The sequence below is a fragment of the Hemiscyllium ocellatum genome, chromosome 6, assembly GCF_020745735.1.
Source record: "Hemiscyllium ocellatum isolate sHemOce1 chromosome 6, sHemOce1.pat.X.cur, whole genome shotgun sequence".
NCBI lineage: Eukaryota > Metazoa > Chordata > Chondrichthyes > Orectolobiformes > Hemiscylliidae > Hemiscyllium > Hemiscyllium ocellatum.
The window spans coordinates 89236576-89250125 of record NC_083406.1 but is presented as its reverse complement, the minus strand read 5'-3'; the positions used below and the strand labels follow the sequence as shown (position 1 = coordinate 89250125).

Here is a 13550-nt window from a genome sequence, read left to right as displayed (position 1 = left end):
ACCCACACAATTCCCACTGATAACCAAATATCCATCAACCTCTACTTTAGACATCCTGAAAGCATCCATGCCCTCTGGGGTAGAGAATTCCAAAGATTCACAACCCTCTGAGTGAAAAGAAACAAATTCTCCTCAACTCAGTCCTTATTTTAAAATTGTGTGTTCTGGTTGGGGAGTCTAGTATATCCTACTTGCATCTACCCTGTCTGTCCCTGAAAATATTGCCTGGGTTTCAATGAGATTACCTCTCAACCTTTGAAATTCTAGAGAATGCAAGTCCAGTTTTCCCATTCCCTCTTCGCAGGATAGGATCACTGGAACAATTCTGGTGAACCCTTGTTGTATTCCCTTAATATAAAAATATTCTCTTGAAGTAAGGAGAGATCAAAATTCAACACAGTACTCCAGGTAAGCATAACCAAGATTCTATACAGTTAAAGCAACACTTCACCACTCCTGTATTTTCCAATGTGTTTAAACCGTATCTTTTGTTGTTCACTGCGATGATGAGATTCAAAAAAGTCTGTTAGTCATAAACATTAAAGTATCTAGTTGGATCAGGCAGCTTCAAGTGGCCAAAAACTGGAAATGGTGTCTAGATATTAACTGTTTTGTAGATAAGAAGTTATATCTGGTTTCCTTTGCCTGCTGTGGGATTGTATCTCTAGTGTGTGTGCCTTTTCTTCCTTGTCAGGCTCCTTATCTGAAAGCCAGCCTGCTTGACAGGCTTGCCTTCCAGTCAGAGAGCAAGGTCTCCAAACAGCAGTAGACTTCATCTATGACCACAGGATGTCTGACCTCTGACCTGGGGATCATTGTATCAGTGAGTAACAAACACAGAGAAAATGCTGAACAACTCAGCATGTGTGGCAGTACCTGTGGAGAGAGGAGTAAGGTTAACTTTCAAGTCTGATGTGTCTCCTCTTCAGAACTCTTCAGAAACTAAAATTAAAAGTAAATGAGAGTACTTCCATTTTCCAGTCATGAACCAGAAAAGCAATGAACTCACAGGGGTGTGCTCCATTATCTGAAGGAGGATAATTGGCAATAATTACTTCTTATGGTAACATACTGAGACACAAATAAAGTTCTACTATTAAAAACAAAACTAAAGACACTTGAAATTTAATGTTGCCTTTTATTTTCAGATTATGGAGGGGCGGATAAACTACATTTCCGATGCTAGCTCAGTCGGCTACATTAAGCACCGTTTGAATATCTCCATTTCTGATAGCAAATGGCACACTTTCGAAATGGAGAGTAATGACTCAGTCACTACACTGATGCTTGACAAAAAACACATCAAAAGCATCCCGCATCCCACTCAGCGGGTGGGTGGGATTGAGATCTCCACCTTATCTTTGGGGCAAGCACCATTACTGCAGTTTGGTAATCCAAATGAACAAGGTAAAGTGATGTTGATATAATGCAATGGATTTTTTTTTAATAAACTACGTATGATGTCAACAACAAAACAACTGAAGTCCTTTTGCTAAAAAGCAATACTCACATAGAACAACTTAACTTGTTATTTGTGAGATCTTGCATCTCCCTCTCTGGGAGAATTAGATATATATTTGCATCATATGTATAGGGAGTTTTATTTTGAAAAGCCATGTTGTTTTACTTACTTTTAATGAGTGTAATAGCAAGTAAAAAAGACTGCTTTAATGATGTGCAGTGTATCATATTATTTGTCTACAAAATGGATGAGCTAGAAGCTCAAAAAGTAAATTAAGAGGTATGTTTGACTTTTACATACCAATTGATTATGACTGTAAGATGATCTGCATACTCTATGATCTATTGTCAAATAGAAAACAAAGTACCTGTTCAAATGTACAATGAACACTATTTGCAGCACAAAACCAACCATTACATTTCCACACATGTGATGGACGACTGAATTAGGTCAAGTTAACACTGGCAGATTAAGTCAGATGGTACCTGTGAAGCACTGAATACCAACATGCATTAATTGGTCTAAAAGCCTGGTTTTTATGCTGTAAATCCTGTGCTCTTCACATGCTAAGATTTTTCAAATTGCTTAATTTGAGCAAGTCAAAACTCAGAGATTTGGGGAGAATCAAAAAGCAAAAGATTTCAAAAATAGAGAGGGAGACAGAAAATGAGATCAGGACATTGACAGTGATAATGTAATGGCTGAACAAACTGTAGTTGAGGAAAAGAGAAAGCTAGTATAGGAGGAGGGATGGATCAACCAGAATCCATAAGATAAGGGAAGATAATATCAGGGATTGATTTGAAAGTGAGTACAAGAATTTTGAATTGGTAGGTAAAGGGGAGCCAATGGAACTTGGAGGGCATATGATAGATGGAAATCATGAACTTTGTGCATGTGGGCAAATTCTGGATCAGCTGTAGCTTTTTATCATTGAGGCAGAGAAAGCATGTCCAAGCACATTAGTGATGTCAAAACTTTAACAGATAATATCTTGTGCAGTGGCAGCATGTGGGGAGATGGTGTCAGAAAAAAAGACAGAAAATACAGGAGAATATGTGGAAAAGAAAAAAAATATGGATGAAAGTTGCCTGTACTGCTTCACTTAGAGTCATAGAGGTGTACAGCATAGAAACAGACCCTTTGGTCCAACCCGTCCATGCCGACCAGATATCCCAACCCAATCTAGTCCCACCTACCAGCACCCAGCCCATATCCTTCCAAACCCTTCCTATTCATATACCCATCCAAATGCCTTTTAAATGTTGCAATTGTACCAGCCTCCACCACATCCTCTGGCAGCTCATTCCATACACGCACCACCCTCTGAGTGAATAAGTTGCCCCTTAGGTGTCTTTTATATCTTTCACCTCTCACCCTAAACCTATGCCCTCTCGTTCTGGACCCCCCACCCCCACCCCAGGGAAAAGACTTTGTCTATTTATCTTATCCATGCCTCTCATGATTTTATGAACCTCTACAAAGTCACCCCTCAACTTCCGACGCTCCAGGGAAAAAAGCCCCAGCCTAATCAACGTCTCCCTATAGCTCAAATCTTCCAATCCTGGGAACATCCTTGTAAATCTTTTCTACTCTTTCAAGTTTCACAACATTTTTCCAATAGGAAGGAGACCAGAATTGCTCGTAATATTCCAACAGTGGCCTAACAAATATCCTGTAGAGCCGCAACATGACCTCCCAACTCCTGTACTCAATACTCTGACTAATAAAGGAAATCATACCAAATGCCTTCACCATTATCGTATCTACCTGCGGCTCCACTTTCAAGGAGCTCTGAGTTCGATGGTGGATTATAACAACAGCAATGAGAAGAATGTGAAAATGGATTGATGGAAATAGATAGGTGTAGATAGATGCACTTTAAATATGTGATGAAAGGAAATTTTGAGCAGTTTATAAACATTGTAGGAATTTAAGGTAGCTTCTGACTCCTAAAAGTGGCATTTATTCTCTATTATATGACATGATATTGTGTTATTTAGTAAAGGCAAAATAAAAGTGAAAATATGCATGGACATTCCACGAATCACTGCCACTTACACATTCAAAAGTTAAAGTCTAACTTGTCACATTTTAACTATGAAATGATTATGTGATTTAAACAATATATGTAACAAGAGAAAGTAAAAAGAACTGCAGATGCTGGAAATTTTAAACAATAACAGAAAATATTTGCAACATTCAGATCAGAGAATCAAAATGTGTGAATTCAAGTGCTATGATCCGTTTGTGGGTTAACATGGAAAGCTAAGCATATGCACTCAACAAGCGAGAAACAGATCTAAGCTCACAGCTCTACCTTATGCAAACATCTTCAACTATAAATTAAGTAATTAATTAGTATTAATATTTCAGACCCAAAACCTTTATTATTTTAGTTGGAAATAAATAAATGTGTAAGTATAGACTGCTTAATAGATATGGTTATATCACTGTAAAGAAGCTTATTCCTCTGCTCTTTGAATTCTATATTTATATCATGTACTAAAGAAATGTTGTAACCACACTGTACCACAAATGCACGAGGACTTCAAAATGCATGCTGGGTGATACAGAAGGGGAGCAGTAACACTGATTCTAATAGTCAAGCAATCATCGGAATATATGACATTAGGGTGCTTCACAGCATTTTTTTCACAATTTTCTTGTGAATAAATACCTGACACTGAGGTACAACAAATACTTAATATTATTATTTTGGAATGCTGGTAAAATTATTCCTTTTCTTTCATACTATATTTATCACTCTCAGGGTTACAAATGTAGGTACTAAAGTAAAGAGGAAAGCAAAATAGTGAAACAAATCATTAAAATGCTACAGATTTAATTTTTATTTTGTCAAGGTGCTTGTATATTTGATGAAGTAACTGCCCAAGTGTTGAAAATATCTAAATGAAATACCTACTTGTTATAAAAGGCTGAAAATATGGTTTTGCTTCTTTATGAGTAAAACTCAATAGTCCAAGGCAACACTTAAAAAGGGATGAAGATGATTACTTTTCAGAAGATGGGTATTAAGTGAATCCAGGGAAACATGCATAACTAAATCATGTGTCTCCTTTCTGCTACGCTTTATTATTCTTAAGGAACTCATGCAGACGTGCTGAATTAGCAGCTTTTGAAAGCCCTCTAATACAATTTTACTTATAATTATCTGAATTGCCCTTTTTGATACATGCATTTTTGTTTTTAAGAAGAAAGTGTTCTGCATGTCCCAGAGTCAACAGAAAACACAAAGAACTATACCATTCACCTGGTTTGAAACAGTCTTGCACATTTACATTTCTACTTACAGAAATCTAAAATTATTATATGTTTACAATAATGTTCAACTGAGGCACTGAGAAAAAGAGTGAGGACTGCAGATGGTGGAGATCAAAGTCAAAAGGTGTGGTGGTGGAAAAGCACAGCCGGTCAGGCAGCATCCGAGGAGCAGGAAGTTGACATTTCGAGCATAAACTCTTCCTAATGAAGAAGAGTTGAACTCTTCACCACAAAGAGCTTTTGCTTGAAATGTCGATTCTCCTGCTCCTCGGATGCTCCCTGACCGGCTGTGCTTTTCCACCACCACACCTTTTGACTCTGAGAAAAAGAGGCTAATTTAAAAAAACACAAAATATAACAAATTTAAAATATTACAGAATTGAGAAACTAATACAAGATTCATAACTATGGCACTCCAATTCCTGCTGGTGCTGTGCAGGTACCAACAGTGGATTTCAAACAGAATTTATTAATTGTACTTTACACAAAATGTTACTAACTTCAGTTGTTCCACTTCAGTATGCTCCTTCCCTCCTATACAGAGTGCCAGTGGAAAGGTCACAGCATTAATCCTCTAATTCAGCTGTGATCTGCAATTAGTGAAGCAGTTAAATATCTCACAGAGAATTGGAAAAGCCAAGCCAACAGTTTACTTTGTAAAATTACTTTGGAATTAACTGTACTAGTTGAGAGATGCAAGCTGTTCTGCACAGGCTTAGAACAGGAGGCATATAATCTCTATGTATTATGTTAATTTCTTTGCTTTTGGATGTTGGTAACAATGTTGAAACTGCTCATCCTTTGTGCCCTGAGAACTTAGTGGTGGTCCTTCTCCTCGAATCAGAGTACTCCTTTGATTGTGATCTCATGGGAATGCTAGGTAAAGAATTGCATGACTTTGACCTAATCCATTGATAATATGTACCACAACTACAATGAACCAAGCCTTTGACAAGGTTGGAGACTAATTAATTAAGTTTGTTCAGATCAGATTCAGGGTGAGCTTGCCAATTGGATACAAAATTGACTTGACAGCAGGGGACACAACAATGGTGGAGAGTTGTTTTTCAGACTGGAGGCCTGTGACCAGTGTGTTCCATAGGGATCGGTGCTGATTCCACTTTTGTTTGTCAATTAAATAAATGATTTAGATATGGATAGAGAAAGCATGTTTAGTAAGTTTGTAGATGACAGTAAGACTGGTGGTATAGTGGACAGTGAAGAAGATTATCTAAGATTTCAAAGGGATCTTGACCAATTGGGTGAATGGCCTGAGGTGTGGCAGGTGGAGTTTAATTTGGATAAATGTGAGGTATTGAATTTTGGTAAAACAAACAAAGGCAGGGCTTATACAATTGAAAGTAGGGCCTTGGGAAGCATTCTAGGACTGAGAGACCTAATGGTTGAGGTACAAAATTCTTTGAAATTTGCATCACATACAGATAGGGTGCTTAAGAAGACATTTAGCACGCTTGCCTTCATTGCTCAAACCTTTGCGTATAAGTGTGAGGACATTATGTTGAGGTTGTACAGGATGGTGTGGGGCCTCTTCTGGAGTACTATGTCCTGTTCTGGTTGCTCTATTATAGGAAAGACATTATTAAGCTGGAGAGGGTTCAGAAGAGATTTCCCAGGATGTTGCCTGGAATGGAAGGTTTGACTTATAAGGAGAGGCTGGGTAGACTGGGACTTTTTTTCACTTAAGTATAGGAGGTTGAGAGGTGACCTTATAGAGGTTGATAAAATCATGAGATGTATAGATAAGGTGAATGGCCATTGTCTTTTCCCTAGGGTGGGGGGCTTTCTAGACTATGGGGCATATTTTTCAGGTGAGAGGAAAAAGATTGTAAAAAGACATGAGGGGCAATTTTCTTTAAACAGAGAGTGGTTCCTGTGTGGAATGAACTTCCAGAGGAAATGGTGGACCCTTAAACATTTAAAAGACATTTAGAGGGGATCCAAGATGGCGGTAATATAGGAAGATTGCATTGCAGAGCTCCGCACCGCATCGCAAGTGGGATGAAGTCCTAACCCATCCTACATGGAACACTGCGGTATCGTGGGACTCTGGAAAGGTCATGGAGTCCCAGGACACGGTCAGAGAGCAACTTACCTCGGTTTTCACCATCCAGTGATGCTGAAGAAGGGAGGAGGTACATCCAAAGTCGGGCCCTCGATTTCTCACCACACTTGGCAAAGGAGCTCACGACATCTTGTGAGATATTGTGCAAGCAGATAGAGAAGCTGGCCCCAATCTCGATCGTGCTGCAGAAGCATGAACAGCAGCTGGGAGACCTGAAGAAAAGGATGGACGAGGTAGAGCACAGAGTCATTGTGGAGGAAGCTGCTGTGGGACAGCAGTGCTAACCACTGAGCCACCATGCCGCCCCTAATTAGTGGACCTGTGTGAGGAGTTAGAGTTGGTAGACATCTGGAGGCATCTCCACTCTACAAGCTGGGATTTTACATTTTTTTCTGATCCACACAGATGTCACACTAGGATTGATATTTTTCTGACCCCTGTGGCAACCCTGGACTTGGTGGCATCTTGTACAATTGGTAATATTACCATCTCCAGTGTACCTGTTGTTTAACATTAAGGATGCTATAGTGGGCCACTGGCAAGTGGATCCCTTTATCCTGAAGGATAATAAGTTTGTGGAGTACTTCTCTAAGAGGGTTAGTTAGTAGAAAGTGGCAGAATGGTGAGCAGCAACGTCTCCTTGAAGCACAGTTGAAGGCAGCCAAAAAGGCTTACTTTGACAGACTCTCATTGACCAAGCTACAGAGGATGACGGCGCTGTGGTCTGTATTGAATTCCGTGCTCATGCAGACAGCAAAGAATGAGTTTACTTTTGAAATGGTTATATGAGCTTGGTGACAAGTCGGCAAGTATCTAGCATATCTCGCCAGGAAAAGGAGTGCCCCTCAAGCCATTACATTGATTGGGGAAGGATCTGGGTACCTAACATGATTCCAAAAAGGTTAATGTGGCATTCCAGAGATTTTACTTTGAATTATATCTGAGGGTTGTGAGGGCAGGCCAAGATGGAGTCCTTTTTCAAGGATCTGGAGCTCCTGTGTGTGATCCCTGAACAAGAGTCCTTTCTCAATGCCCCCTTATCAGAGCAAGAGGTGCAGGAGGCTGGGAAGCAACTTCAGAGTACAGCCATGATTGTCTCTCGTCATCTCTAAGAGAGGCCAATCTTTTGCTTATTCCTAAAAAAGAGAAGGTCCCAGAGGACTGTTCTTCTTAAAGACCCATTTCACTCTCAAATGTGGATATTAAAATCCTCTCTAAGACTCTTGCATTAAGGCTGGAGACTGTTACCTTCCATTGTTAAAGAAGACCAGATGGACTTCATAATGGGTCACTTAATATAACTCAAGTATGTCAACAACAGTCAATACAGGGATTGGTGATTTCTCTAGATGCAGAGAAGGCATTTGACTGAATTGAGTGGCTCCATCTTTTTATACTCTGGAGTGGTTTGGCTTGGATGAAGTCTTTATAAGATGGTTAAAGGTTCTCTACTGTGGCCCTCTTGCTATGGTCATCACCAATGGAGTATGATCAAGCAATTTTAACATTTTTAGGGACAGTCAGCAGGGCTGTCCCCTTTTGCCATTGATTTTTACATTGGTGATTGAACTGTTGGTGGAGGCCATTCATAGGGATTCTAATATATCGACTCCAGAAGTGGGGTCAAAATTACATACTATTCCGTTTTACATGGAAGATGTCTCATTTTTTTTGTCAAATCCAGCAGTTTTGGTGCCTCGCCTGATACAATGCATCAGCTCATTTGGCACCATTTTGGGGTACAAAATTAATTTTGCAAAATCAGAGGCTATGCCTATGGGTGATATTACGAAGGTGCTAGGTCTTAAGAGTGAATTTTGATCCCCATTAAGGTGGTCACAAGGGGGTTTTGAGTATTTGGGCAAATTCATCACTCTAGTTCTTGATCGGTTATTTAAAGCTAATACAAAATCAAACAAGACCTTCAAAAATGGGAGGCGCTTCCAGTCTCATGATTAGGTCGGATAGCGTTTATTAAGATAAACATTCTTCCCTGTTTGTTGTACCCTATGCGAAGCTCCCCCTGATTTTCGATAAGTAAATGTTCAGGAGACTGAACAGCTGGTTCAGCTCTTTTGTTTGGCATTTTAAGCGGCCCCTTATTAAATTAGCTAAACTGCAATTGCCTCACAGATTGGGGGGAGTGGACCTTCCAGACATTAAAAACTATCAACTAAGCTTGCTTTTAGCTTACAAGAGTGATTGGGCCTGTGGGGACCCTCTTTCAATATGGTTAGCTATCGAAACCTTTCAGCCAAGGTGCCCCCTTACTAGCTTGCTGTTTTTGGACGAAATGAGGACAGTTAAGGAATATTGCCATATACCAATAGTTGTCAATACTGTTAAAGCATAGAGGGCAATTCGGCAGAGGGAAGATAATATTGGCAAAACATCTTCTTTCACACCTTTAGTGGGTATGCCAGGTTTTCAATTGGAAATGATAGATTCAGGATTTAAGCATTGGGCAGCTAGGGGTGTGTCTTGCATGGACGATTTATTGAGGGAGACACAATGACGTCCTTTGATTAGTTAGCACGGAAATACAAGCCATCTAACAGGGCCCTCTTTTGTTTTCTTCGAGTTAAGGATTTTATTTAAAAAAAGACTAAACTTTTGATTGATCCCTACAAATCTGACATAGAGAGGAGGGTGCTCAGAGCTAAGAGTACACTTTCTTTCAGCACTTTATATCATCAATTGGGCGGTGCTTCTTCAGATGAGTTTGATCGACTCTGCAGTGTGGGAGAGAGAGCTAGGTGTTGAGGTCTCTTCAGAGGCATGAGAAGATATTTGGGAAAACGTAAGAAAGATATTAATTTGCAATAGGACCCATGCTTTACAGTTGAAGATTCTCCACAAGGTCTACTTGGTTCTGGATCATTTGTCAAAATTTAGACTTCAACATGTCCCAAGTGTAAGGTTGGTACGGACACTCTTACCCATTGTCTCTGGTCCTGTGATAGCCTTCAAACATACTGGAGCACTGTGGCGGGTGCAATGATGGGGAGTTTGGGTGTAAGGGGTGGAAAAGGACCCAATCTCCCTTCTTCCTGGCCTGCCCAGTGCGTTCCCTGTAAATGCACATAAGAAAAAGACTTTTTAACATTCTCCCTTGCTGCACAAGAAAGAATATCTTATTAGGTTGGGTATCCCGAAAATCCCCCAGGCCTGTTGCATTGGCACAAGATTGTTTTTGAGCATATCCTCTTGGTTTTTTTCACAAGTATGGTCCACCACAAAACTGAGAATTTCTATAAGACATGGTGGCCCTTTTTGGACTACCTGGACACAGATTTGTCTGCCACAATAATAAGGGCTTTTATATAGCCGTAACAATTATACTTTATGAGTCTAATATCCAGAGAGGAGGAACTGCAAATGTATGAATCGGTGAAAATTAATTCTCTTGATATTTGAGAGTTAGTGTTTTGTTTGGCTGAGCTGTATTATTATTATTTATTAGTTTGTTGTTAGTTATTATTTATTTAGCTTGGGGTTTTTTTTGTATACATACTTATACATTTGTACATGAGGGTGGTTTGGGTTTTTAAAATTTTCTTTTGGTGTTCTGTCTTTGGATTGTTTTGAATAGTATTGTTTTGTATTTGTTGTAATATTAAAAAAAATCTATTTACCAATAAAAATATATTTTTAAAAAAAGACTTTTAGATAAGTACATGAATAAAAAATATTTAGAGGGATATGGACTATGCCCAGGCAGGTGGGACTAGTTCAGTTTGGGATTATGGTTAGCATGGACTGGTTGGACCGCAGGGTCTTTTTCCATGCTGTCTGACTCTATGACTTGATGACTCAATGGTGGAGATGAAGACCAGACAGAGGTATCAATCAGTCAGACTGCTTAGATCTGAGTGAGGATTGTACCTGATGTCCCCATCATTTCTGATTTCAGCTATCTCCACTGAAGCTAAGCCAGAAAAAATAATCTGTGCTTAATCACTCTTCCAAAGCTCTTAATAATTTCAAGTGCTCAATGAAATCTCCAATGAATATGAAGAGCTGAATCTTACTTTTTTTAGCTAAGTCTGAGTTGTGTTGAGCTTTTTTTGGAGGGTTTGTTATACAAAATGTGACAAATTCTCCTGCATTATCTTACCAAACACATTGCATTGACAGCTCTCGTATCTGATTCTGGTCCAATTTTACCACATGCTGTTCCCACATGCTGTTTCAGCAGATATTTTGGAATTTCTTGTGCCTATACCATCTTTAAAAGTCCATTGTACACCCAGACCATCACCATTAATCCAGAGCTGTCCAGTGTGGTTCCTAAGATTTACCTCAGACATAGCAGACAGTGAGAACTTGGTACCCATGTGCAGGGTCCTGGACATCCTGGTGAAGGGATTGGTGCAGAGACAGAACCAGCAACAGACACCATGACAGCATGCCATGCCAGCCTGGCCCAGTTGCCACCTCAGTTAAAGTATTCTTAGCCATCTGGAGGAATGCACAACAATGTAAAAAGAAGGTCAATGACCTTCTCTGGTCCATTAGCATAAGTACCATCAACTTCTCCAATACCTCACTTTCGTTATCTTTTTGCTCCTGAATCCATCTCCCCTCATATCCATGTCCGACCACTCTCACTGCTGCCTGCAACATCTTCCCGAATTAGCTCTCAGCTACATTATCCCTACCTCGGTAACACTGCATGCCCTCTGCACTGCTTACATACTCACTCGAGACATCTTCCCACCTATATACACAGTAACAGCAGTGCCACCCATTTCGGTCTCCCTTATACCTAAAGGGCAGCACAGTGGCTTAGCGGTTAGCACTGCTACCTCACAGCGCCAGGGACCGGAATTCAATTTCAGCCTTAGGCGACTGTCTATGTGGAGTTTGCACTTTCTCCCCGTGTCTGCATGGGTTTCCTCCAGGTCCCTGGCTTCCTCCAAGTCCAAAGATGTGCAGGTTAGATGGATTGGCCATGCTAAATTGCCCATAGTGTTCGGGGATGCGTAGGCTAGATGCGTTAGTCAGGGGGAAATGTAGAGTAATAAGGCAGGGGAATGGGTCTGGTTGGGTTACTCTTTGAAGGGTTGGTGTGGACTTGTTCGGCCAAATGGCCTGCTTCCACACTGTAGGGATTCTATGAATCAATCTTTGTCTGATTCCATGAGGACAACCACCTATAATAGTTCAGAAAGGGTCAAGATTGGTGATGGTTTGCCAATGTCTGTGGACGTGGTGTCCATTTACATTTCAGGCTAGTGAACTTTCCTCAGAACATTCATGAGCTTTTAGTTTTACTTTGGCAATAGAGTCATACAGCTATAGAGATGTACAGCATGGAAACAGACCCTTCAGTCCAACTCAATCTAGTCCCACCTGCCAGCACCCAGCCCATATCCCTCCAAACCCTTCCTATTCATATACCCATCCAAATGCCTCTTAAATATTGCAATTGTACCAGCCTCACCACATCCTCTGGCAGCTCATTCCATTGAGTGAAAAAGTTGCCCCTTAGGTCTCTTTTATATCTTTCCCCTCTCACCCTAAACCTATGCCCTCTAGTTCTGGACTCCCCCACCCCAGGGAAAAGACGTTGCCTATTTACCCTATCCATGCCCCTCATAATTTTGTAAACCTCTGTAAGGTCATCCCTCAGCCTCCAACGCTCCAGAGAAAACATTCCCAGCCTGTTCAGCCACTCCCTATACCTCAAATCCTCCAACCCTGGCAACATCCTTGTAAATCTTTTCTGAATCCTTTCAAGTTTCACAACATCTTTCCGATAGGAAGGAAACCAGAATTGCCTGCAACAGTGGCCTAACCAATGTCCTGTACAGCCGCAACATGACCTCCCAACTCTGTATTCAAAACTCTGACCAATAAAGAAAAACATACAAAACGCCGCCTTCACTATCCTAACTACCTGCAACTCCACTTTCAAGCAGCTATGAACCTGCACTCCAAGGTCTCTTTGTTCAGTAACGCTACCTAGGACCTTACCATTAAGTGTATAAGTCCTGCTAAGATTTGTTTTCCCAAAATGCAGGCACCTCGCATTTATCCGAATAAAACTCCATCTGCCACTTCTCAGCCCATTGGCCATCCGGTCAAGATCCTTGTTAAACTGAAATTTATTATTCGGTGGTCTTCTTGCTAAACTACAGCCTCTTTAAAATAGTTCTCATCGTCAGGTTTCTGTGCCTATGACATTACTGTACATCCATTATGTGGGGAAACCACAAGAGCTAATTATTAGTCAACTGTGCTGCCTGCTTGCTTTTTCTTTCTCTGCTGCATTCTTACGCAAAGTTTATGGAACACTGAATGTAGCTCTGTGTATTGAGTAAAAACCTAGACTATGTAAGGAATATTTGAGTCTATTTACATGTGAATGAAAACTGAATTTGCAAATGTAATTGCTCCCTTAATACCTGCTCCATCTGGGTAAGATTAATTCTTTAATTGCCTTACTGCTTGATTTGATGGCATTTGTGATTACATACCCTCTTTCCCTTCCAGCAATCTCTTTAATGACAACAAATGTGTGTTAATCAAATCCACATCATGCTTGGGACATTAGTTTATGGGCTCATATATTCTCATTTTATGAGATTCAAAACAGTATTTTCTACACAAACGTTGGTTTACACAGTAAGATTGGGTCACCACCATGTAATCTGATCAATTCAGATCAGTTATTCATTTGGTTTGGAACACTTAGCTCAAAGATTGATAGGACAA

The 13550-nt window shown here is 40.3% G+C and overlaps 1 protein-coding gene across 1 annotated transcript in view; it reads left to right on the top strand.

Annotated features, from left to right (window-relative positions):
* LOC132816950 (protocadherin Fat 4) overlaps positions 1-7114 on the top strand; it is a 135780-nt gene extending 128666 nt beyond the window's left edge. Inside the window, exons 13-14 of the mRNA XM_060826974.1 lie at positions 1149-1331; positions 6983-7114. Coding sequence (XP_060682957.1) covers positions 1149-1331; positions 6983-7114 — 315 coding nt within the window. The remainder of the gene's footprint in view (positions 1-1148; positions 1332-6982) is intronic.
* The last annotated feature ends 6436 nt before the right edge of the window (positions 7115-13550 follow it).